We start from the raw sequence: 27,767 nt of genomic DNA, 5'->3' as shown, positions 1-27,767 counted from the left end.
TTCCCTTTGCCCCGTGTATAGTGAGTAATTCAAGTAAATGGCCAGAGGTCTCTTCAAGGTAGTCTTGAGAGAATCACCACAGTATTTATTTGCTATGTTGTTGCTGCATCCTTCCTCCTGGGGATTTACTCATCTCCTCAGTCAATGTGTTCTGAATGTGAAAATTGGCTTAGGTCTGGGAACTGAGCCAAGGAACATGACTTTTATTGGAATAACTCCCCTTGGCTTACTGTTTCTCTATTCCTGCATTCTTGCACATACTCTTTCACCCATCCAAGGTGAAATTCCAGATTACCTCTCACTTTAATCCTCAGAAATGCCTTCCACTCAAACACAATCTTACAGTCTCTTATTTTCCTCAAACTTCTCGTTTCCCTTCCAATTAATTTTTTAATCAATATTCATAGGCCATCTTTCATATGTGTCATTTGCTTCTTTGTTCAGAACACTGTTGTTATAGGAGCTAAAGAAAGATATAATAAAATATACAGTTGGTTTTTGCATGCAGTGCTTTATAGATTATTTTTTTAAATAACCAACTTTCCATACTACTCAATCTTATGAGGAATTAAAATAATTAAAATATTTCTGTGAATAATATTCTCACAATGGTTCAGAATTTCTTAGACCGTTCAAGAAAATATCATACTAGAAATACTTACTTCATATGCAGGAACATATTACTTTTAAGTATATCCTAAAACTGACCTATCATTGCTACTCTATGTTTACACACCTTTTGCAAAAATATTTTATTCATGAGTATATTAGTTTCCTGTGGCTGCTGTAACAAATGATCACAACTTATTGCTTAAAACAACAGATATTTATTGTCCCACAGCTCTGGAGGTCAGAAGTTCAAAATCAAGGTGTGGGCAGGGTTGTGCTCCCTCTAGAGGCTCTAGGGGAGAATCTGTCCTTTCCTTCTTTCATCTGGTGGCTGCCGGCAGTCCTCTACTAGTGGCCACCTCTCTCTAAACTCTGCCTCTGTCTTCACATAGCCTTTTCTTCTCTCTGTGTGTGTTGCGTCTCCTTTTACCTCTCTTGGATATGGACACTTGTGATGACCTTTAGATTCACCCGGATAATCCAGGATTATCTCCTTATTACAAGATCCTAAACTTAAGCACATTTGCAAAAACGCTTTTTCCACGAAAGGTAACATTCACAGGTTCCCGGGGTTAGGATCTGGTATATCTGGGGCCAACATTCAACCTACTACAGTTGGTACTAATAATCTTCACATCAATTTAAGAACTTGGTTTAAATTATCTTTGACAAATAACCCAACATAGAGAAATGCAATAATATACAGAGGTGCCTATATAACTACCACTAGTTGAAAATATAAAAAACATTCAATCAACAGACTGTTTAACATAAAATGAAAATTATCCCATTTCTAATTCTCTTAAAAAATGACTGAGGTTTTGTGAAAATAATATTCCATCTAAATTATGTGTAAATTTGCCAGTGATTACTATACAAATCTAGGTATCTCTCCTTTTTTTAATAATAGGGTTGAAAATTATCAAAAGTTGAAATGCAAAAGATACCAAAGTCAGATTCAGACCCAAATACTTAACTTTTCCCCCACACCTTAGTAAACTTTGTTTTGTCTTTTGTCAAGGGACAGCAAACCCCATTACGAAATTAAAATATCCTGTATTTCGGAGGGACTTTTAGCCATCCATCTTATTACCTCATTTACAGTGAGATTGGTAAGCATCATCTAGTTACAGCTATCCAGTTTCTAAAAATGCCATAAGCAGTATGATTTTAGATTTCTGGTGCAACCCAATGATCCACCTAGAAAAGAAATAGCAAGAATATTGCTAGGGTGGTCCTCAAACGCTAAGATCTCATTCATTCTGACCACGGTCCTTGAAGTCAGTGTGACCCAACTCTGCTCTGTACCTCTCTCACGCTCACCAGTGGTTGTTGAAGGTGACAACTTTCTTCTCTTCCCACACCTTCCCTACATCATCTCACCTGAGCCCATGTTGTCTTCATGACCAGTAACCAGATTCTGACTTTTATTCCCACTGACCACCCCTATGGTTTGGGCAACTTCTGCAGTCCCTTCCTGATTTCTTTTTTTTTTTAATTAAATTTATTGGGGTGACAATTGTTGGCAAAGTTACATAGATTTCAGGTGTACAATTCTGTATTACATCATCTATAAATCCCATTGTGTGTTCACCACCCAGAGTCAGTTCTGCTTCCATCACCATATATTCGACCTTCCTGATTTCTTATGTCTCTTCCTCTTAGGTGCTTCATTTTTAGCTTGGTTGGCTTCTCTGCTATCTGAGATGAGCGAGATCTCTACTCTCAGCCCTGACCTTCAGGAATTCCCCATTTCCCTGCTGGTCAGCTGAACTCCTGTTCCTCTTGGAGAGGGGACATTTGGACAAGTTTCGCTTGAATTAATGAAAAGGCATCTAATCATCGTCTAAAGGATCAACTAGGGTTATCAAGATCTGATATTTAAGCAAGTCAATAAAGTATAGAAGAATCCTAAGTATTAGAAATTATTTATTAATTTCTTAATTAACTGAAAAATGGAGGAATTTTTAGTTTCATATGCACCTCTAAACAGTTTTCCTAGAGAACAGCCTATGGGCTTTGAATAGTCACTGCATTCAAAACAGTTTATCTATTGGGTGTGAATAGAGCTCATTCTTGACATATGCACTTAGCTTTCTGTCTTCAACCTGAATATCAATAATAAATATGCATACTGTCTGAACCACACATCATAAATCTTGGCCTTTTTTTAAGTACACAAGGAAAAAACAAACAAACAAACAAACAAACAACAACAACAAAAAAATATATATATATATATATATCTCCAAACTGAAGTATGAAGTGGGATTAATATTTGGATTTATAAATACTTTAAAAAAAAACCTCAGATGTTGAAACGGAATTTAAAAGCAAGTATCTTTATCATATAACTAATTTCAAGCTCACAGGAAGAGATCATATTTATTAGGGAAATGAACATAGGGACAAGATCATCAAAATCCATTAATGTTGAATTGTTTTATTAAGATACTGCTCCAGTTATTTAGCTGTTTCTGATAGAATGACAACACACTACAGTCTACCTATTGTTAACTGGTATGATTTAAAGGAGATCTTCTTTAAAGCCCTCTCTGGGAGGTAACTACCTCCTCTCCCAAACTAAGAATCATTAGCTAACTGGTGACTTCCTCCTGGATCTTCCTAATGTCAATGACAGATATTGATCTATGAGTCATTAGACTTGCATTTAGCTTTGTCTTTCTGGCTTTGTAGCCTGCCTGGGTCACAGTAGAGAGATGCAGACCTTTCCATCTTCCTCCAACCCATACCAGTAAGATGGTTCTCCAGAGGCCAAAAACCATTCAGGGATGTTTAGTGAAAATAGCAATAAGGCCTGCAGACGTGTTCTGTGTAAGAACAACCCTGCTCTTCTCCGTTCTTCCCCATGCCAGATTTCACTCTTACTTGAAATGGCCATCTTAACCTAAAAGAACATGATTCTCAACTTTAGTGCTTAAAAGTAATACACTTGTAATCAATATGGAACAGAATGATCATATTTTCTTCCGATTTTCTCAATTCACCTTTCTTCATTTCAATCACTTTCTCTCTTTTTAATTTTAACTTCATGTTTATCATTTTCTATTATCAGCTTTTTCATATTCAAATAAGTTGTCTTTTTCCATTCTGGAATTCCTGATTTTTCTAAGCCTTGAAGCTAGAGCCTTTGGCTTTCTCTGGCTCCACACTATTTTGATCCCAATATTTTTAATTGTTGCTCTTGGCGACTATTTTCACTGTGAGTGTTAAAGGATGTCCTGATTAACATGCCACTGTTACTTCAAATTTTGCAACCTAACTTCTCCTTGTACCTTTTAGGTCATTTTGTTTTTTAGTTAACTTCTATCTCCATAGAATGTACATTTCACAGTTCCCTTACAAGATCTTAGAAACTGCCCAAAATCTGCCCAAAATCATACTGGAATTCTTCAGGCACCAATATACCATAACTTTCAAATATTTACTGAATATAATTTATTTGAAATGAATCTTTCTGCCTCAAAAAGACAGAAGCGTTGAGCATCACTTAGAAGATCAGACCCCAAAATTGTCTTATCCTGTTCATATGCTTTGCATCTTTCTGAGCATCCACTTCATAAGTATTTTGTATTCTTTTTTGATTCGTATTCCATATGTCATCGTTAGTGAAACTTACATGTTACCATAAGATAATTTGTCATTTGAATAAAGCACAGAGTGTTATTTAGTTCTTTAGCCATATAGTTACAGACTTAAGAAAATCAGATTGGATTAAATGAAATGAGGTATGTTTAAAGGGAATATCAGGTTGGGTTTTTCATGGGAATTGCTAAGTGGAGATAAGGGTGATTCTCACCAAATTTTCTGTGTAGCTCTTGGTCTAAGGCAGTGGTGCCAAATGTGACCCCCTACCGTGGATATGCTTGTCTGCACAGTAGTTCTTCAGTCCTCCCTCTCCCTATGTAAGCCTGCTTCAGTCATGGTTTTAATGGCACTGACCCTGCTCCAGGGGTACAAAGTGACCCAGCCTGACCAATCAGATTACCTCATCTCCCCCAAATACACAGGTTCAGGGATTGGCACATTACCCAGTCAATCAGAGTTTTTCCAGAGACTTCTGTTGGATTTATAAGGAAACAGTCTCACTTTTTATCTGTGATAATGAGCCATGGAAGCAATCAATGATAAAATCAAGATGGGCAGCAAAGCTGAGAGGTGGAAAACATCAGCGTCCTAATGATGTTGGTTAACCACCACTTCTGCCTAAAGCAGTTTGTCCCCTTAGAATTTCCAGTTTCAAGATCCAATACACTCTCCATTTCTGCTGGATCAGGTTTGAGTTGGGTTTCTGTCACTTGCCACAAAAAAACTAGTATATCACCTGCCCCTTAACACCCACAATTACTTAGGCAGTTCATCTCCAAACAGAAGAATTTCTACTGATTTAGTCTCTAAGGCTATTTATAATATAAAGTTAAGAATGCCCAGAATGTACAACTAGAACAGAAAAATCTCAGGTTATGTTCAACATTCAAAGACTCTGCCAGAACATCCTTGACCTTGGGCCATTATGTTCTCTCTCCCTTGCTTCTGACCTCCCAGATTTTGTATTTCCTAGCAGTTTCCAAGTAGTTGGAATCTCCGAACTATAACATTGGTTGTTTTTTCTTTTATTATATAAGTAAGCAGAAAAAAATAGAATGAAAGAAAAAATATCTATACAGTGATAACCAATAATAACACTTTATGCTTTTTATTCAATTTTTAAATAAAATATTAAGTAAATTTAATATTTTTACCTTTAATTCTCTCTTTTTTTTTTCACTTCTCAGTGAATTTGGAAGAGGAAACCACTCCTGTCCTCATTCCTCACTCCCACTACTCTAAGCATTGACTGGGAGAAAGAAGGCCTTTTGAAATAAAAGAATTTCAGAAATCTGGCCAGACCTTTATGAGGCATGTTACCAAGACCCCCACATCTATGCTCCAGGAGAAGTCAGTGGGCTGTAGCCCTTTTTAAATTAATTAGACAAGGAGGCCATTAGAATGAAATTGCCCAATGCCTTGGTGACCTACCTAAGCAAATCAAAACCTCCGCCTGTAATGCATCAAGATTAAGAAATCAAAACCTGGAGACTTCCGGAAAAATGGCGGCGTGAGGTGAGCCTCTGTAAAGCTCCCCCGGAATTTACAAAGAATCGAACAACAAAAACTCCACAAAGGACTCCCTGCACAGCAGACAGGCAACATGAAGAGGCCCACTACCGACTGAAATCACCTACAGGTGGGAGATTCGCGCGAGTGGAGGGAGGAGGAGGAAAGGGAGAAGCGCGCGGAGACGGAGCCGCGCGGGCGCAGGACGCAGACCTCGCTCAGTGCGCCGAGCTCGCTGCTTCCCGGAACTACCGCAGCTGCGGGAGAGGGAAGAACTCGGACTGCTAGGGCTCCGCCAGGGCTCCACAGGGCTGAGGGGACAGCATATACCACGGCTGAACCCAACGCTCACGGCAGAGACCTCGGAGAAAAGACTGAGGGAAAAAGGCTGAAAACGGTGGTTTAAGCCCGCACTGCCGAGCAGAGAACGGAGCCTTAGGCACTGAGACTAGCCGCCCCCTCCCTCCCAGAGCTCGCCCCGCCCCCACCTGCCCGGTGCTAGAAGCGAAACAGTAGCAGTGTCAGATCAAAACAACAGAAAATTTGCTGTTTTGAGATCTGTGGACCACAAACACAAATTCAAAGCCCAACTAGTTCCAGCAAAGGGGAGAGAGCTGTGGAAGCAGGACCGGCTGTGGTGGTGGTCGCCGCCATTGCTCTGGGCCACCTCTCACAACTCACCCCGCCCCTGACCCCACATATCTGGGCGGATCCCTGCAGGAGTAAACAGAACTGCTGAAATATACGGGCTCTGAATCAGCAGCTGGAAGAGCTTTCGAACATCAAAAGCTCTCCGCATACCCACCGGGACACTGCGCCCTGTGACCTAGACGAACTATTAACAGAGGAGAAGCCCGTCTCCCAGGGAATCCCCCCTTTGTGTGAGAAGTTGGAATAGTGCAGAGAAAACATAGCACTACTGTGTGGGAGAAGAAAATAAGTTGCAGTTGGAGAAATAATAAAACATTCTACCAACAAGTACTGGCAAACAAAAGAAAGACCGCTTTCTATCAACCTGTTGCAGAAGTCACTCCTGTAGATGTCTAGGAAGAGAAATAGTAAACCAGTAATCACCATGAATAACCAAGGCAACAAGATAGCTCAGAAAGAAAGTGAAAAATCTCCAGAGAAGGCACTTAAAGATACAGAAATATGTGACTTAAATGACAGAGAATTCAAGATTGCAGTTCTGAAAAAACTCAACGAGATACAAGAAAACACAGATAGGCAGTTAAAGGAACTCAGAAACTCAATCAAAGAACAGCATGAGCATTTTACGAAAGAGATTGAAATCTTAAAAAGAACCAAATAGAATTTCTGGAGATTAAGAACTCAATAGAAGAAATTAAGAATGAAATAACCAGCTTAGGTAGTAGAGTTGACCAGATGGAGCAAAGAATCAGTGACATCGAAGATAGAAACCTGGAAATGACACAAATTGAAGAAGAAAGAGACTTGAGACTTAAAAGAAATGAAAGAACTCTACAAGAACTTTCTGACTCCATCAGAAAGAGCAATATAAGAATAATGGGCATACCAGAAGGAGAAGAAAGAGAGAAGGAACAGAGAATATATTCAAACAAATTGTCGATGAGAACTTCCCAAATTTGTGGACAGAACTGGACCCTCGAATCCAAGAAGCAAATAGAACACCTAGTTACCTCAATCCCAACAGACCTTCTCCAAGGCACATTGTATTGAAGCTGTCTAAAATCAACGACAAAGAAAGAATCCTCAAGGCAGCCAGGGAAAAGAAGACGGTAACTTACAAAGGAAAGCCCATTAGATTATCATCAGATTTTTCAGCAGAAACTCTACAAGCCAGGAGGAGTGGAACCAAATATTCAAACTATTGAAAGAGAGAAACCATGAGCCAAGAATAATATATCCAGCAAAGATATCCTTTAGATATGAAGGAGGAATAAAGACCTTTCCAGACATACAGAAGCTGAGGGAATTTTCTAATACACGACCTGCACTACAAGAAATACTAAAGGAGGCTATTCGACCACCATCAACAGGGACAATTTGTGGCAACCACAACTCAAAAAGGGGAGAGTAAAGGCCTGAACCGGAATATGGGAATGGAGAAAGTAAGCGTGCTGAAGAAAATGGAATACTCTAAATATCAAACTTTCTTTTACATAAACTTAAGGGTAACCACTCAAAATAAATCCAGAATTGAAATATATACTGAAATAAAAGAAGAAACAGAGGGAAACATCATAGAATACCACCACACAGAAATAATAGACAACAACAAAAAGGCAAAGAAACAATGGAGACACAGCCTTACCAGAAAACTAAGGATAGAATGACAGGAAATCCTCACATATCAATAATCACCCTAAATGTAAATGGACTGAACTCACCAATAAAAAGGCACAGAGTAGCAGATTGGATCAAAAAACTAAACCCAACCATATGCTGTCTCCAAGAGACACATCTCAGCTACAAGGACAAGCATAGACTCAAAGTGAAAGGGTGGAAATTGACACTCCAAGCAAATGGTACCCAGAGAAAATCAGGTGTAGCCATAATGATATCAGATGAAACAGACTTCAAGGTGAAAAAGATAACAAGAGACAAAGATGGACATTTCATAATGGTGAAGGGACTGTACAACAAGAAGACATAACAGTCATCAATATTTATGCCCCCAATCAGGGAGCACCGAAATACACCAAGCAACTACTAACAGAACTAAAGGGAGAAATTGACCAAAACACAATTATACTAGGGGACTTAAATACATCATTGACAGCTATGGATAGATCATCCAAACAGAAAATAAATAACGAAATAGTAGCCCTAAATGACACATTAGATGAAATGGACATAATTGACATTTATAGAGCACTTCATCCTAAAACATCAGACTATACATTCTTTTCTAGTGTACATGGAACATTCTCAAGGATAGACCATATATTGGGACATAAAATCAGTCTCAACAAATTTAAGAAGATTGAAATCATACCATGCATATTCTCTGATCACAAGGCTTTGAAATTGGATATCAACTGTAAAAAGAAAGCGGAAAAACACAAATACATGGAGATTAAACAACATACTTTTAAAGAAGGACTGGGTCAAAGAAGAAATTAGAGGAGAGATCAAAAGATACATAGAAACAAATGACAATGAAAATACATCCTACCAAAATTTTTGGGATGCAGCGAAAGCAGTTTTAAGAGGGAAATTTATCTCATTACAGGCCTATCTCAAGAAACAAGAAAACTCCCAAATAAATAACCTCATGTTACACCTTAAAGAACTAGAAAAAGAAGAACAAGTAAAACCCAAGGTCAGCAGAAGAAAGGAAATAACAAAAATTAGAGCAGAACTAAATGAAATAGAGAACAAAAAGACAATAGAAAAAATTAATATGACAAAGAGCTGGTTCTTTGAAAAGATTAACAAAATTGACAAACCCTTGGCTAGACTTACTAAGATAAAAAGAGAAGACACTGATTAACAAAATCAGAAACGTAAAAGGGAAGTTATCACGGACACCACAGAAATACAAAGGATCATCCAAGAATACTATGAAGGACTATATGCCACCAAATTCAACAACCTAGAAGAAATGGACAAGTTCTTAGAAACATATAGCCTTCCAAGGCTGAACCATGAAGAACTGGAAAATCTAAACAGACCGATCACCAGTAACTAAATTGAATCAGTCATCCAAAACCTTCCCAAAAGCAAAAGTCCGGGACCAGATGGCTTCACTAGTGAATTCTACCAAACCTTCAAAGAGGATCTAATACCAATTCTGCACAAACTCTTCCAAAAATTGAAGAAGAGACAGTACTCCCTAACTCATTTTATGAGGCCAACATTACCCTGATACCAAAACCTGGTAAGGACAGCACAAAAATAGAAAACTACAGACCAATATCTCTAATGAATACCGATGCAAAAATCCTAAATAAAATTCTAGCAAATCGAATACAACAATGCATTAAAAAGATTATTCATCACGACCAAGTGGGGTTCATCCCGGGGCACAAGGATGGTTCAACATACGGAAATCCATCAATGTGATACATCACATAAACAAAATAAAGGACAAAAATCATATGATTATATCAATTGATGCAGAAAAAGCATTTGACAAGATACAACATCCATTTATGATTAAAACACTTAATAAAATGGGTATAGAAGGAAAATACCTTAACATAATAAAGGCCATATATGACAAACCCTCTGCTAATCTCATAATTAATGGAGAAAAACTGAAGCCCTTTGCTCTACGTTCAGGAACACGACAGGGATGTCCCCTATCACCTCTGCTTTTCAACATAGTGTTGGAAGTCCTTGCCAGAGCAATCAGGCAAGAGAAAGAAATAAAAGGCATCCAAATTGGGAATGAAGAAGTTAAATTATCACTCTTTGCAGATGACATGATGCTATATATAGAAAACCCTAAAGACTCCACCAAAAAGCTATTAGAAACAATCAACGAATACAGTAAAGTTGCGGCTACAAAATCAACGCACAAAAGTCCATTGCCTTCCTATATACTAACAATGAAATCTCAGAAAAGAAATACAAAAACAATTCCTTTTGCAATTGCAGCAAAAAGAATAAAATACCTAGGAATAAACTTAACCAAGGATGTGAAAGACCTATATGCTGAAAACTATAAGACATTTTTGAAAGAAATTGAAGAAGACACAAAGAAATGGAAAGACATTCCGTGCTCATGGATTGGAAGAATCAACATAGTTAAAATGGCCATATTACCCAAAGCAATATACAGATTCAATGCAATCCCCATCAAAATCCCAATGGCATATTTTAAAGAAATAGAACAAAAATCATCAGATTTGTTTGGAACCACAAAAGACCCCGAATAGCCAAAGCAATCTTAAGGAAAAAGAACAATAATGGAGGTATCACACTTCCTGACTTTGGCTTGTACTACAGGGCTACAATAATCAAAACAGCATGGTATTGGCAGAAAAACAGACACATAGACCAATGGAATAGAATTGAGAACCCAGAAATAAAACCACATAAATATGGACAGATAATTTTTGACAAAGAAGCTAAAAACATACAATGGAGCAAAGACAGCCTCTTCAATAAATGGTGCTGGGAGAATTGGATAGCCACGTGCAAAAGAATGAAACTGGACTGCTATTTGTCACCATGTACCAAAGTTAATTCAAAATGGATCAAAGACTTAAGCATAAGACCTGACACAATAAACTGCATAGAAGAAAACATAGGTACTAAACTTATGGACCTTGGGTTCAAAGAGCATTTTATGAACTTGACTCCAAAGGCAATGGAAGTAAAAGCTAAAATAAACAAATGGGACTATATGAAACTTAAAAGCTTCTGCACAGCAAAAGAAACCATTGACAAAATAAAGAGGCCACCAACTGAATGGGAGAAGATTTTTGCAAACAGTGCCTCCGATAAGGGGCTAGTATCCAGAATATACAAGGAACTCATGCAACTCAACAACAAAAAAACAAACAACCCAATTGAAAAATGGGCAGAGGACTTGAAGAGACATTTCTCCAAAGAGGACATACAAATGGCAAATAGACATATGAAAAAAATGCTCAACATCACTAATCATCAGAGAAATGCAAATCAAAACCACAATGAGATATCACCTCACCCCAGTCAGAATGGCTATCATCAACAAGACAAATACCAACAAATGTTGGAGAGGCTGTGGAGAAAAGGAACCCTCATACACTGTTGGTGGGAATGCAGACTGGTGCAGCCGTTATGGAAGGCAGTGTGGAGGTTTCTCAAAGAATTACGAATAGAATTGCCATATGACCCAGCAATCCCTCTCCTGGGTATCTACCCAAAAAATCTGAAAACATTTAGAGATAAAGACACGTGTGCTCCAATGTTCATTGCAGCTTTGTTTACGGTGGCCAAGACATGGAAACAACCAAAATGTCCTTCGATAGATGAATGGATAAAGAAGTTGTGGTATATATACACAATGGAATACTATTCGGCTGTAAGAAAAGATGATATAGGAACATTTGTGACAACATGGATGGATCTTGAGAGAGTAATGCTGAGCAAAACAAGTCAGACAGAAAAAGCAGAGAACCATGTGATTTCACTGATATGTGGTATATAAACCAAAAACAACAAAAGAACAAGACAAACAAATGAGAAACAGAAACTCATAGACACAGACAATAGTTTAGTGGTTGCCAGAGGGTGAGGGGGGTGGGAGGTGGGGGGTGGGAGATGAGGGTAAGGGGGATCGAATATATGGTGATGGAAGGAGAACTGACTCTGGGTGATGAACACACAATGGGATTTATAAATGATGTAATACAGAATTGTACACCTGAAATCTATGTAATTTTACTAACAATTGTCACCCCAATAAATTTAATTAAAAAAAAATAAATAAATAAAAAATAAAAATAAAAAAGAAAGAAATCAAAACCTAAGGATGACCAATAACAAAACAGCCAACTAGTCTTTGAGCTCTAGTCAGTAAATTAATTTCCTCACTGTGCTTCCACACCTTCTCTATGTAAGTTTTCCCCCTAGCTCTTGTCAGCAGAGCGCTCTTGACCACTTCCAGTTTGGAGCTACCCGATTGGAGTCAATTTTCATTCAAATAAACTCTTAAAATTTGTAATATGCCTCAATTTATTTTTAACACCCTGTAAATATGACTCAGCAATGAACCCATTGTCTTATTCCTGGTAGGACTGTGGGGCCAATTTGAGAAAAAGGGGTTGAAGTAAAGATGCTCCCCATATAATAATGTGAAGCCCTAACTCCATTGGAAAAGCCACAGTCTTGTAAACTATTGGGACAGATAGGAAGAGGTTCCTGTAGGAAGAAGGTCCTTATGGGGTTAAACAATTCATCACTGAGAAGTTATTATGTTATGGAAGCGTGTGTATTTGTTCATCAGTTGTGTTCTGAATTATCAGAAAAATAAGGGCATGTTAGGGGGGATTCATAGTAGTGGGAAATCTCAAAGGAGTTGGACCCACCCAAACCCTGGCCTGTTGAATGGAACTTGGACCACAAAAGCCCTCACAGGCTGTGTGGCCCTTTCCTCTCTGGCAGTGGTATTCCAAACTGAGTAGCTGAGGCTTAGGAAGGAAATGCCGCTGAGAAGGTGACCAATTCTAGGGTAAGACAACTCTTGTGGGTTTCTAGAAAGGTGGGTGGAGATTAGATAAAGGTGATTCTGTCCTATAGAGTAATTGTCCTGAAAGCAAGAAAGCACATTTATGAACAACAGTGTGTGCGGGATCGGGGAGGGGACAGTTTAATTTGTTGGATGATTTTCCTTTGGACTATAGTAGAGATCCCTAGGCCCCAGCCTACAACTACTGAATGCAAGTTTTGAAGTACAGAGGCCTAGAAATCTAAATGTTTAACAAGCACCCCATGTGGTTTTTACGACCACTAGTTTGAGAAACCCTGATTTAAATACAATTCCTGAACCACTTTTAGTTTTCTCATCCCCCTCCTGGATGGGACAGCAGAAAAGAATTCAACAGACACTGCATTCCCAACCATCTAATCTGCTTGAGGAAGTGCAGGAAGTCAGTGGAATGCCGTTTGCCCCGGGGTACAAGAGCTTGGTGATAGACCCATCCATACTCCTGAGATTTATTTCAAGGCAGAAGAATCACTTGGAGAAATGGACCATTGGCCTCACTGCCATCTGAGGCCTTGACATTATGATTTCTTGATTTGTGCTTGAAGGCCTATGTTAAACAGACTGCAGATCCATTTGGCACAGTCTTCTCTTTGATCTTTGGATAAGAGCCAAGGAGAGAGGCCTCAGGAGAAAGCAACTCTACCAACATCTTGTTTTCACTTTTAGGGTTGACTCCATAGAGCTCTGAGGCAGCACTTCTTAGGGTACCACCTCCCAGCTTTTCTGATGTGTTATTGGGGCTCCTAAGCTTCCCTTAGAAAATGTTTTCTCTGTGATGCATCCCCAGAAGATACTTTAGGTCCAGACTCTGAGCGTCATCTTAAACTGTTACAGGCTAAATTGTGTCCCTCCCAAAATTCATATATTGAAACCCCAACCCTCAATACCTCAGAATGTGACTATATTTGAAGATAGGGTATTCAAAGAGATGCTTAAGCTAAAATGAGACTGTTAGGGTGGGACCTAATCCAATCTGACTGACAGCATCCTCAGAGGAGGAAGTTTGGATGCACAGACACCAGGTATGTGAGCACACAGAGGAGTAACTATGTGAAGACAAAACAGTGAGAAGGTACCATCTGCAAACCAAGGAGAGAGGCCTCAGGAGAAAACCAACCCTGCCGACACCTTGATCTTGGACTTCCAGCCTCCAGAACTGTGAGAAACACATTTCTGTTGTTTAAGCCCCCCAGTCTGTAGTATTTTGTTATGGCAGTCTTAGCAGACTCACACAAAAGCTAAAGTTCACAATGCTGTCTGCACTTTTGTTATACTGCTATGTTCTCATCAGTAGTATCATTTCCCTACATTCTTGCTGGCTGTACTGTCAACATCTGGTTGACTTTTGTTTATATTTCCCTGTCTATCAGTGAATTTTTTTTACGTTTATTAATTTGTTCTTTAATGTGAACTGACTATGGCTTTTGCCTATTTTTCTATTGGGGTATTCTATTTTTTCCTACTGATTTGTAAGAATACTTTCTATCCTAAATATATTTAATTTCAAGTCATCCATTTTGCAAATATTTTTGTTTTTTTTTTGTTTCGTTTTGTTTCCTGTTACTTTTGTTTATATTTTGTCATGAGAAAGCTTATATTTTTTACATTTGAATCTATTTCTTTAACTACATTTCTATTTAGAAAATTTCTTTTCTATCCATGAATCAGATAAATGTTTAACTAAATCTTCAATTATTTAATGATTCCATAGTTTATTTTTTGTTCTTTAATCCAACTTTTATTTATTTTGGCATGGGAACAGGATATAACTTGATTTTCCCCCCAAATATCTAAATATTGCCACACAACTTTTAAAAAAATAATCCACACACATTCCATTAAATTGAAATGATTCCTTTTTCATATATTATTACTTATATACCGAAGTTTGATTCTTGGTTACCATGACGCTTCATTGCTCTCTCTCCTTCATCAATACCATTCTTGGTATCACTATAGTTACTATACTAATTATTTATTTTACTATCTGATAAGGCAAATTTCATTACTTCTCATTTAAGACTTTTTCCTACGTATTTCTGGCTATGATTCTCAGTGAATTTTTAAGTATTTTATCAAATTCTCCCAATGATCTCATTGAGATATGGGTTGTGATTACATTATGTCTATTAAATTAAGTGGAAAGAATCAACAGCTTTCAGTGTTTTTCTCCAGTGGGGAAATTGAGCTGTGTCTCACTTTATTCAGATCTTCTTATTGTATACCTCTCAAAATTTTTAGATTTAGCCTTAATAATCCCTACTGTTCTTCTAAGTACTGTTGCTAGATATTTTATTTTTTGTCACTATTGTGAATGAAGTCTTTTCACATAATGATTCCCAATTATTTGTCACCGATTCAAAAGGAAGTTATTGGCTTTTGTATGTTACTCTAAGTACTGCCACTTTGTTGAATTCTTATCAATTCAAACAGGTTTTCCATTGATTCTTATAATTTTCAGGTGATTTTGTACTATTCCTGATGTAAGTCAGGGAGGAAAGCAAAGCACAACTTTTGTTCAAAATGGAACATAGTCAGAGAAAGGTCTCTCTACATAGTGAAAGAACAGGTATATGAATCATTAGTAAACATCCATATATATGAAAGTACAAAAGCTACAAACTTATAAACCTTGAATCTGGAATCTGTTCATTGGAAAATGCTTTATGATTACAGTTTTGGCTTATATGGAAGATTATTACCAGGAATAGCCATATGAAAATTTTCTCTGAATTTATTATAAAAAATATTGTCAAGAATATTATCCATTGTTCAATGTCGCAAACTTAAGTTACCAGATGAAAATTTTCATTCAGGAATTTACAGGACAGCTTTTACCTCTTTTCCAAATTCTGATGCTTGCACCTTTCAGGTATTAATTGAGTTTCCCTTTTCTTGCTCCACCTCCCGGTTGCTAAGAACCTCAGAACAAAATTCGCCACTCAATCAGAGCAACGATATGAGCCCTCAGAATTGATTTATTATTTGTTTTCATGTTCCTAATTTCCTCTTACTAGTTTATTATGCTTATCATTAATGCTTTTGTAGGTCATTCCAAATATTTTTTTAAAAAAGTCAAGTATATGTGGTCTTTTGTTTGCTGTTTTTAGGTGTCTGCTTTTAATGGCTCAAATGAAGTCTATGATTGAGATACTAAGGAAAGTCAAGTAGACACAAGATGCAAGTTGTTGGAGTAGTCCCCCTCCTTTGGGACTGAAGATAGGGATTGCAACTCAACTGGATAAATGAAGATGCCAGCCAAGTTCCTCAGCAGTGGACTAGAGAAAGCATGTCCCACCTAATGGAGGTAGCTGCCACTCAGCTCCTAAGATTAGATAGGTTTCATGAGGTAATGCAAACCTGGATTGCTATATTTTACAATTTTTCAAGAAAAACTAGAATTCAATATTTTAAAGAGAATCCCGTTTTTTGAAATGTTGACAACTAGTTCAAATTCTTTAAAACATTCTAAACCAGCAGAAGATAGGATGGTGGCTGACAGGGAACAGGGGGAGATATGAGGAGTTGTTGTTCCATGGGTATAAAGTTACAGCTACACAACATGAATAAGCCCTAGAGATTTACTGTACACATAAATGTGTACTATTTACTGAACAACTATAGTGCCTATTGTTAACAATATGGTATTGTGCACTTAAAAACTTAAGAGGTTATATCTCATGTTAAGGGCTGTTACCACACACAAAAAAGGAAAGGGACACACAAGGAAATTTCTGAAGATGATGGGTGTGTTAATTACCTTGATTGTGGTAATGATATCATGGGTGTATGCATATGTCAAAATTCATCAAATTGTATACATTGAATATATGCAATTATTTGTATACACATTTTTTAAAAAACTCTATTAGCCCATGGTTTTGCTTTCCATGGTTTCCGTTACCTCAGTCTGAAAATATTAAATGGAATATTCCAGAAATAAACAATTCACAAGTTTTAAATTGTGAAAACTTAATAATTCATTAAGTTTTTGTTCTGAATACATGACGAAGTCTCGTGCTGACCCCCTCCATTCCACCTGGGATGTGAATCATCCTTTGTTCTGCCCATTAGTCGTTTGGTTATCAGATTGACTATCCTGGAACACAGTGCTTGTGTTCAGGTAACCCTTATTTCACTTAATAATGGCCCCAAGCATAAGAGTAGTGATGCTGGCACTTTGGATATGCCAAACTGATGCCTTTCAATGAGAAGGTAAGTATGTATAGGAAAAAACATAGTATATATATAGGGTTCGGTACTATCTGTTGTTTCAGGTGTCTACTGGGGGTCTTGGAGCATGTCCACTGTGGATGAAATAGTAGACCACACCACCATCTGTAGCCCAGACCTTAGCCTTTGGGTTCTGAGACATCTGGGAGTAGGTATCAGAAACTCAGTTACCAGAGGGACAAAGCAAAAGGTTTGCCACCAGGGAGGTGATGTCACAATGGCACCAAGGAGCACACTGACTTAAACCTGAATAATAAATAAAACTCTTGGCCTGAGAAACCTGAAATTTTGAGCTCTGTCTCAGATTTTGTGAGCACGGATAATAGAAAGACGCCTGGATTTGAAATCTGGAAGCATGACCTTGGTCTCAGCTCTGCCACCAATGAATCCCATACAGGGTTGGCAAAACCATGGAATTTCCCAAGGCTTCCATAACACTCCCCGCAGAAGAAGAAGGTTAGATATGATATGTGAATCTTTCAAAATCTTTATTTCCTGAAGTATCTTATCAGAAAATCCAAAGTTATGTGAGCATGAGCAAAGAAGTTTCCACTCATCTTTAAATCATGTACTTCTACAGAATTTTCTAAATTTCCAATGTTGCCGCTAACACTAAATGAACTGAATTTCCAAGGGTGAGTGGAAAAAGAAAAGATTAAAAAGTAGAGGACAGCTTGACTTCCAATCTTCACCAAAGCAAATTCTAATATCACACTTTCCTATCAACAAAAACATGGTCATAATATACTGTAGTGCTTTGATTACTTTTTGAAACAGGTAGTTAATATTTATAATTTACAAACGGGCTATTTAGACATACATTTTTGTTATATCTCTTTTGTGAATAGAAAATCACAAGCTATAAACAGCTGACTCTTTACAACACTTTCAGAATACATGATTACTTTAATTCTGCAATGATTGTTTCAAGTTTTTCCTTAAGGGCTCCACAAATTTCGCCCACCTTTTCTTCTTTTTTATAAAACTGAAAGGTTGGAATACAAATGATCTCAAGGTCTTTCACCAGCTCCTCACACACATCAATGTCCACTTCCAGAAACAGTACATCCTCATGCTTCACAGACAGGGAACAAAAAAGAGGCTTGATTGTCCTGCAAGGCCCACACCACATGGCTGAGAAGTCCACAGCCACCAGCCTCTCCCCAGCCTCCTTGAGTGCCAACTCGAAATCCTCCTTGCTCAGGATCACTTTCACCATATTGACCTCTGAGAGCTCCATTGTTTCTGCTGGGATATTGCCTTCTGTGGGCTGGATGGCTTCTTCTGAGGATTTGGGGGTTTCACCCTCCTTGGGCTGGATTGTCTCTTCTGAGGATTTGTGGGTATCACCCTCCTTGGGTGAAGTGTTTTTTTCTGAGAACTTGGGGGTGTTGTCCTTCTTGGGCTGGATGGTTTCTTCTGAGAAATTGGGGGTGTTGCCCTCCTTGGGTGAAATGGTTTTTGCTGAGAGCTTGGGGGTGTCATCCTGCTTGGCTGAAATGGTTTTTTCTGAGGACTTGGGGGTGTTGCCCTCCTTGGGTGAAATGGTTTTTGCTGAGAGCTTGGGGGTGTCATCCTGCTTGGCTGAAATGGTTTTTTCTGAGGACTTGGGGGTGTTGCCCTCCTTGGGTGAAATGGTTTTTGCTGAGAAATTGGGAATGTCATCCTGCTTGGGCAGGATGGTTTTTTCTGAGGACTTGGGGGTGTTGCCCTCCTTGGGTGAAATGGTTTTTGCTGAGAGCTTGGGGGTGTCATCCTGCTTGGCTGAAATGGTTTTTTCTGAGGACTTGGGGGTGTTGCCCTCCTTGGGTGAAATGGTTTTTGCTGAGAAATTGGGAATGTCATCCTGCTTGGGCAGGATGGTTTTTTCTGAGGACTTGGGGGTGTTGCCCTCCTTGGGTGAAACGGTTTTTGCTGCGAGCTTGGGGGTGTCATCCTGCTTGGCTGAAATGGTTTTTTCTGAGGAATTGGGGGTGTTGCCCTCCTTGGGTGAAGTGGTTTTTGCGGAGAGCTTGGGAGTGTTGCCTTCCTTGGGCTGGATGGTTTCTTCTGAGGAATCGGAGGCATTACTTTGCTTGGGCAAAATGGTTTTTGCTGATAGCTTAGGGGTGTCGTCCCGCTTGGGCAGGATAGTTTTTTCTGAGGAAATGGGAGTGTCATCCTGCTTAGGCAGGGTGGTTTTTGCTGAGGACTTGGGGATGTCACCCTGCTTGGATGGGATGGTTTTTGTTGAGGAATTGGCAGTATCACCCTGCTTGGGCGGGATGGTTTTTGCTGAAAAATTACGGGTGTTACCTTCTTTGCGCAGGATGATTTTTCCTGGGGAACTGAGGGTGTCACCCTGCTTGGGTGGGATGGGTTTTTCTGAGGAATTAGCAGTGTTACCCTCTTTGGGAAGGACGTTTTTTTCTGAGGAATGAAGGGTGTTATCCTTTTTAAACAGGATGGTTTTTCCTGTAGACCTGGGAGTGTCACCTTGCTGCGGTGGGATGGTTTTTGTTGAGAAATTGGGGTTGTCACCTTCTGTGGGCTGCATGGTTTTTGCTGAGGAACTGGAGATGTCACTGCGCTGCTCAGGAAGGAATGTGTCCGCAGGCTGTGGAACTTTGGCCTTCTCTGCAGCTTTGTGTTGTATGTTGCTGACGTCATTGGCAAAGGCCTTCTCCTGAGTGTGTGCTGGGACCAAGAACTCTGGGACCAGGAGAGTCACATGGTTGGACAGAACCCGTAGTGATGCATTCTCTGAACAAAAAAAGCAAATAAAATAAAGATGAAAAAAAGAAATTAAAAATAAAATTCTGATCATATACTCCAAGGAAGACTGGTGTCATTCTTAGAGCTCACAAATGTAGTCCTATGAATGAAGTTTTAATTTGAATAATCACATTCAACAGAAAGCCAAGCAGCATGTGATTACATGTATCCTTTATCCTTTTTTTGTTTAACTACAACTTTCTCAGCTTAGTCTGACACTACTGCCTATTCCCTAAGCACATAGGTCCCTTAAGGCAACACTTTTTCCTCCCTCTTACCTTTAGGATCACCTTCATGTGTTTCTGCTTGTTTGTCTGGCCTCATTTCCAGCTCTTCCAGGGCTCCAGCTTTATCACTTTCCATTTCCGGTTTTTTGTCTATATTCTACTTCATAGTGAAGACAAGGCCGTGCCTGCCAACTCTTTTCAATCTAACATCATAAAAGGAGTAACAATTTATATTCTCATAGTACTTACAGATTGTTTTCCCTCTCTGTACTCACAACAGTAACGTTTGAGAGTTTTGTGACAGCCTCAGTTATGCTGGCCACACTGAGGCTGTGCCCACTGCCTGATATGCACTCATAGTCATTATTTCCTATAACACAACAAACCACTGAGGTAAGTACCATTATGATCCTCACTTCACAAATGAGAAAATTGAGCCTTGGAGAAGTGATATAACTCGCTCAAGGTCAAAAGCTAGTATGTGGGGCAGATTCCAAGCCCGCACTCTGAGTACCACACTGCACTGTACTTTTTGCCAAATGCCCTGTCCAGGATGGTAACTTGAAACCAACTTTCCTACAATATCCCTCTAGGATTCGCCAGCTGCAGATTTTTCTTTATAACTTACCCACTGTAACCACCTACTAAGTGTCTCCTCCTAACCACATTACCCTCCTCTGCAAAGTACCATCCTGTACGAGCTATTTGGGTGGGACTAGATTGTGACACAGAAGAATTCCCTAACTGAGAGGAAGAAGTGAAAACATCACCCCTTCTATCCCAGTATACGGGAAGCCAAGAGAACAGGTACATACACGGTCGGACTATTAAGTTCAGAAACTTTCCACCGTGCGCATATGTCCTGGCCTCCTCTCTCCAGGTTGAAACCTTAGCATGGATGCAGGTTAGATGTGTTCATAAGAAAGCTGAAAGCAGAGGAGTATTTGCCTCATGCTCCAACTGGAAGGCCAGGAAAGTCCCACATCCACATGGACGCACATCAACATAGCAACAGGGGCACTGGCAGAGGATGCAACTGGGTTGTTGGGCCTGGGACAGGCTCCTGGCCTTACAGCCTTCCATGCACATGCTAGGAATCCAGAAGTCCTGCATGCCCCAGAGTGGGGTTGTGAGTGTTCTGAGAGGACCAGAGAACCAGTAGAGGTCTCGAGAAAGAACGAAGAAGCCATCGTGTAGAGGGATTTGCAACCAGGGGCAAGGACTAGAGGCACAGGCTCAACCAGTAGGTAGCACGACAGTGCCCCAACCCCTAGATGGGATCAGTGATCCTCAGTAGTCCTCAGTCTAGGGACCAGGCCAGCAGAGGCAGAAGGCCCAGCCACAACTAGTCCACATAGTGCTGTGCACCCATGTATTATGGAGAAAGGAGAGGAACTGGAAAGATGAGCTGCTACCAGAATGAAAAACTGTGCTTTAGGCTGAAACACCACAAACAGGCAGATTTAATTCTGTGTCCCTGCTCCTCACCATCTCTCCTCAAATCCACTTGCGATGAGGCTCATGGGGAAGAGTAGATTCACTGAATAAAAGTTTTGAAGTCACATTTTATCTGCACATCTTGATTAAAGTGAGGAAGTGAGGAACTGTGACCGTTACACTTATACTTGGAGATCTGAGTTGTGTTTTAGGTTCAGCAGAGTTATTCCAATTATTTCTAGTCTTCATTCTGCAATTCAGATGGATTCCAAGCAACTTGTAATATTGATGCCTCAGAATAATTTTTATTCATCTTGTCATAAAATATTTTTTCTTTCAGCACAAACTTGTCCCCAAGTTGCTCATGAATCCTTATGTCAGTTGTGGTTCTGTCAAGAAAACAATCAGCTATTTTAGGCATAGAAAGATTTAGGTGATTATAAAATAGCTGGAAAGGCTGCCTTTGGGCAAGGTGTCCAGGAACAATTCTAGAAAAATGAACAACGTTGCAGAACTGGCCTGACAGGGAAGGTAGGACTCCTTAATATCAGGAGGGTAGGGAATCATAAAGTCACTGCAAGAAATATTGACTTCAAGAACTTTCTGCTATAGCTTCAATCCCGGGGTGAGTCAGCCACCCCACAACTCCCTCTCAGCACAGCGCTAGAGATAAAGGCTGGAGTTCTGCTCCAGTGTCCCCAACAAGTCCCCACCACAAGGTCCCTGCAGAAAGGGACAAAGCTGCAAGTCTTCTTCTCAATAGGTTAATCTATTGGTAGAATCAAATTTGTATCCAGAACCTCAGCTGCAAGGGAGTCAAGGGAATGTGGTTTTTAGTTTTCCAGCCTCTGCAGTGCAGGAAAGTACACTAGAAGTTGGAATAAACACTGAATGGAAATTCATTTCTACCACATATAGTGATGATCTGATGGTCTAGCTTTTTATACATCATACTGGCGTAATTTTTTGGCTTTATACTTACAAAAATAATATATATTCATAACAGAAAAATTAGAAAACACAGATAAGTAAAAACAAAATAAAAATTACTCATAGCGCCAATCTTCAGGTATCACCACTATTAATATTGTGAAGTATAATATTTGTCTTTCTTCTATTCATATGTAAATATTTTCAAATGAGATAACTTTCTAAAAGACACTATAGTTGACCCTCAAACAACAAGGGTTTGAAACTGAAACTGCACAATTCCAACTTATAAGTGGATTTTATTTCAATAAACACTGTATGTGTATTTTTCTCTTCCTTACGATTTTCTTAATAACATTTCCTTTTTTCTAGCTTACTTTATTGTAAGAATAAAGAATATAATACATATAGCATACAAAATACGTGTTAATCGACTGTTTATGTTATCAGTAAGGCTTCCCATCAACAGCAGGCTGTTAGTAATTACATTTTAGAGGAGTTAAATTTATACTCGGATTTTCAACTGTGCAGGTGGGTTGGTGTTGTTTAAGGGTCAACTGTATTTTGCAATCTTTTCACGTAAGAATATATTTCGAATATTTTCCATGTAAAAATATGTTCACCTATAGCAGAGGGCAGCAAACTTTTTCTGTAAAGTGCTAGCGAGTAAGTATTTTAGATTTTGCAGACCACATAGTCCCTATTATAGCTACTCAGCTCTGGTGTTGTAGCATGCAAACAGCTGTTGTGGGTTGAATTGTGTCCTCCCAAATTTCATATGCTGCAGTTTTAACCCCCCAATTCAGATCATAAAGGACTTTAACTTTATTATATTCAATTTCCTTTTGCTTCATTCCTTATGTGTGTGCATGTATATCACACATATTTAGAAATAAAATGTTAATATTTGTTAATTTTGGGTGGTGGGTTTGTTGCAGCTATCTTTGAAGTGTTCTATATTTGTAAGACTACATAAAAGAGGAGGTTACCAGCTGGGAGTTATTGCACATTCTGATGCAAGGCGATCAGCAACTGGACAAGGGTCATGGTGAACAGTGGGGATGACGTCCCTCCTGCAGGTGACTCATGTTGCAGTGACATGTCAGCTCCTTGAAAACGGGCACCTCTGAAGGAATTTGACTGGAAGATTCAACTACAGGGCTCTGTGGTTCAGATCATGTATTTGTTAACTGATAGAGAATATTACTTGAATAGAGAAGCATTTGGCACACAGAATCCCTCTTTATTAAGAATTTCTTTTGTAATCAGATCAACATAGCATGGCTTCGTGCTTGCCATTGGAATATAAGAATGCTTATCTTCAATAAAATACTTCATTTCAGTAGTGATTATTCTAAGTGTAAAGTTATCTACACTTCGTATTCCCCTCCGATTTTTTCTTATTGATAATATATGACTGCTGTTTCAGTACTTTTTGCAAAAGTAATCAGAAAGCAATTGATTGTATAAGTCATTGCACAACTCTGGGTTTTACCTGGTTCACTCACCATATCCTACTTTTCTTTAGAACATCCCCCCAATCTGAAAGATATTGTGGTGGTCTTACATTAAATAAATAAACCCATAGATCAATTTTAACAACTACTGGAGGATTATGTTTGTTACCTAGTTTCTCAGTGTCATAGTAACAAACACTGGAAAATCTAATATATTCTTACTATTCCTTCTATTTTTCAGGATTTTCCAAATTTTCATAGAATTCTATGGAAAACAGTATGGAGATTCCTCAAAAAAATTAAAAAATAGAACTACTATACAATCCAGCAATTCCACTTCTGAGTATTTCTACAAAGAAAACAAAAACAATAATTAAGAAAAATATATGCACCCCTATGTTAATTGCAGCATTATCTACAATAGCCAAGATATGGAAACAACCTAGTTGTCCATCAATAGATGAATGTGATAGAGAAAATATGGAACATATTACAATGGAACATTACTCAGCCATAAAAATGAATGCAATCCTGCCACTTGAAACAAGGTGGATGGACTTAGAGGGTATTATACTAACTGAAATAAGTCAGACAGAGAAAGAAAAATACCTTACGATTTCACCTATATGTGGACTCTAAAAAGCAAAACAAACAAACAAATAAAATAAAACAGAAATAAACTCACAGATACAGAGAACAAACTGATGGTTACCAGAGGGAGAATGTGGGGAGTCGGGCAGAAAGGAGGAAAGGAATTAAAAATAAAAAAGAATAGACATTTATAATGGAAAATAACATTGTTTTTTAAAATGCTAAATCAATGCTTTTCTTTTCTACCTCCAAATGGCTCATCATACAGAGGATTTGTCATGAATAATCAGTATTTTATCTAAGGTGCAGACCTAGTGCCTTTGTACCTGGCTTTCTGAGTTCATTATCCCATTCATTCCTCATCAGTTCTGGACACAATGGTATCTATGTTTTGCTCAAGGAAGGGTACATTACTGACTTTTCTCAGTTCCTTTGTTCTAATATTTAACCCCCAACATTTTTGTGGCTGGGAAGACTTCTAGCATAATGTTTAAATTTCTCCTATGTAAATATTTACTGGAAAATTCTGTTTGGCGCTATTTTGGTAAAATCCAGGTTAGTTGTAAGTTTGTTGTTTTAATACCAATCGGCTGCTACAAAAACTTTCAAAATGCACATTACCCTTCCCAGTGCAGGGATATTGCTCTCTGCACATGATTCCTTGAATCTCCCAATGCCCACCTTCTAAAGGAAGCCAGACAAGTGAGTTAACAGACTACAGTTACCTGCCTCCAGAACAAATGGCACCCACAGCAGGGTAGAGCAGAGCATCAGGCCCCACTGAACATCTCCAGTGCATTAATTGTAGCTTTGATGTTCGGAGTCATGACACTGTTCTTCTTGGGAAGGGCCCAATCTCACTTTCAGCAAAGTGAGTGTGGCATTCAGTGGGCACTTGATGAATGGATGGATGAAAGCAGGATGGATTACAGCAAGTACAATGCGAAACGGTTGATGAAGGTTTACATTAAAACAGTTTAAAAAATATTTTTACTGAAATTACCTTTATTAGAATCTGGCAGACCATCATCCTACCTTGAGCCCTGAATAAAGAAATAGGAAAGAGGTAAAAGAAACTATTCCTGTAATACTTTTTCAAACCATCCATACCAAGTACAAAATCAGAATATTGAAAAACGAATGTTGCTCCCTTGGGTCGTCGCTTCCAAGATGACCAAGAAAAGAAGGAACAAAGGTGGTGCCAAAAAGGCCCACGACTATGTGCAGCCCATTCATTGCACCAACTGCGCCCGATGTGTGCCCAAGGACAAGGCCATTAAGAAGTTCGTCATTCAAAACACAGTAGAGGCCGCAGCCATTAGGCACATTTCCGAAGCGAGTGTCTTCGACGCCTATGTGCTTCCCAAGCTGTATGTGAAAGTACATTACTGTGTGAGTTGTGCCATTCACAGCAAGGTAGTCAGGAATCGTTGCCATGAAGCCCAGCAGGGCCGAACACCCCCACCCCAATTTAGACCTGTGGGTGCTGCCCCACGACCTCCACCAAAGCCCATGTAAGGAGCTAAGTCCTTAAGGATCGAAGAAATAGTCTCTGGGGGAAAAAAATAAAATGGAAATTATACTTTAAAAGAAAAACAAATGTTTAATTAAAAAAAGAGTGAAATGTCACATACTCACATTTGATCCTAGCCACCTGGTCCTGTCAGCACCACAAATTTAGTGAAATGATGTCACATAGCATAAACCTTTTCTCCCGAGTCCAAGTACAAACTTATTGAAGGTAAGGGACATTACACTGGCATCTCCAGTCTTTAGCTTGGAGTGTAACACACTAACACTCAAGGAAAAGTTATGCTGTAGGATCAAAGTGTCATGTGAGTTTCTCTTGTTTCCTGACCCTCCATGGTAATACTTGACTAACTTCCTAGTCTTCTACTGCAATGCTGAGGGTAGAAAATAAAAATGATAATGTAATACTAAACTTTTCATATTTAATGCAAAAAATGTATTATCTTTGATAAACACTATTTGATTTTAACTTATAAGATAACCTGCTACACCAAACTTTACAGTGATTAGAAGAGGAGCTGTTATTCCCCCAGGGGGACCTGGGAAAGCTCCTAGGAGTGCTCCCCAGTCTCCAGAAGCCCAGTGGTGCACTGCCAGGCAGAGAGCAGCAAATGTAGATGGTCTTCTAGTGGGGAGAGCAACGATGAGGTGAAGGTGGTTGGGAGCAGCAGCCCCAGCCAGTGATTGGCAGAGACGGAGTCTGGGCCCAGATGAGAGGGATATTTCACCACAGATGGCAGAGTTGGAATTTTATTTAGTGTGCAATAAATTGTCCCAGAAAATTTTGAGGAAATGAGATGATGTGATCCATAGTTTAGCAGATTCACTGTTAGCAGATTCAACTATAGATTTGAGGGTCAAAGGCAGAATTCAAAGAGATCTGTTAAGAAACTATCGTAATAGTTGAGAAAAAATATTTAAAGCCTAAACAAGGACAGTGGACAGTTCAAGGTCATTCCAAGAAATTCCAGAAATAGAATTTAGATTATTAGATAAATGCTTGAGAAGAGCTGATACTGACTCTCAAATGTGAAGCCTGAGCCACTGAAAGAATGCAATGCACGAAGCACACAAGTAGCAAAGTGGAGGAGTGTCTGCATGCCTAAAAGGGGCATCGGTACCTGAAGCGGGATGCCCGTGGTGCACACTCAGCAGGCAGCTGGGAACCAAGATCTGATCTCTCAAAAGAAGTCAAGCCAGACCACAATTTGGAAGCCAGAAGCAATCGTTGAAATCATAAAATTAGATAAGACCATAAGGAAGGGGGTATAAATTGAGCATGATCGGGAGCATGAATTTGCAAGGAGTACCTGCATTTAAGCACATAAGAAGTCTGAAGGTGCAGTGAAAGAAGCGAGGTGAACCATGGCACCCAGGCCCAGATGCCAGGAAAGGAGCATCAGGAGAGAGAGGTCAACAGCCTCAGATGCCCACAGGGAAGTGGGGAGAGTGTGAAGAGGGAAGTCAATAGTAGGGCAATTAGGTAAGTCACCAGTAACCTTTGAAAGCTCAGAATGAGGGATAGCGACTAAATTCAAGTGAGGAGTGAACAGAAGATCAAAGAAGTCAGAGGGTAAGGGGGGTGGGGGGTGGGGGGTGGGAGATGAGGGTCAGGGGGATCGAGTATATGGTGATGGAAGGAGAACTGACTCTGGGTGGTGAACACACAATGGGATTTATAGATGATGTAATACA

General features: G+C 39.2%; 2 protein-coding genes across 2 annotated transcripts; one reads left to right on the top strand and one right to left on the bottom strand.

Moving 5' to 3' along the window:
- Window positions 1–18,047: 18,047 nt before the first annotated feature.
- TXNDC2 (thioredoxin domain containing 2) lies at window positions 18,048–20,531 on the bottom strand. The gene is made up of 3 exons (XM_074339740.1): window positions 20,403–20,531; window positions 20,179–20,284; window positions 18,048–19,888 (listed from the first exon to the last, which is right to left on the bottom strand). Exons 1-3 carry the CDS (start codon window positions 20,529–20,531, stop codon window positions 18,048–18,050), a joined length of 2,076 nt encoding a protein of 691 aa, XP_074195841.1.
- A 5,181-nt stretch (window positions 20,532–25,712) lies between these two features.
- On the top strand, window positions 25,713–26,060 carry LOC109435040 (small ribosomal subunit protein eS26). Its single transcript, XM_019712591.2, has one exon. The coding sequence runs from the start codon at window positions 25,713–25,715 to the stop codon at window positions 26,058–26,060; it is 348 nt and encodes a 115-aa protein (XP_019568150.2).
- Window positions 26,061–27,767: the final 1,707 nt, after the last annotated feature.

Source organism: Rhinolophus sinicus, linkage group LG09 (genome assembly GCF_036562045.2).
Source record: "Rhinolophus sinicus isolate RSC01 linkage group LG09, ASM3656204v1, whole genome shotgun sequence".
Classification (NCBI taxonomy): Eukaryota; Metazoa; Chordata; class Mammalia; order Chiroptera; family Rhinolophidae; genus Rhinolophus; species Rhinolophus sinicus.
This window is presented reverse-complemented; position numbering and strand designations above follow the sequence as displayed.

Bases quoted from the DNA above. Each gene is read 5' to 3' on its own strand.
- TXNDC2 (XM_074339740.1), bottom strand. From the start codon at position 20,531: ATGGTACTTACCTCAGTGGTTTGTTGTGTTATAGGAAATAATGACTAT. The intron at 20,285-20,402 runs GTGAGTACAGAG...ACTATGAAGTAG, and splicing joins AACTCTCAAACGTTACTGTT to AATATAGACAAAAAACCGGA. The intron at 19,889-20,178 runs GTAAGAGGGAGG...TTTTTTGTTCAG, and splicing joins ACATGAAGGTGATCCTAAAG to AGAATGCATCACTACGGGTT.
- LOC109435040 (XM_019712591.2), top strand. From the start codon at position 25,713: ATGACCAAGAAAAGAAGGAACAAAGGTGGTGCCAAAAAGGCCCACGAC.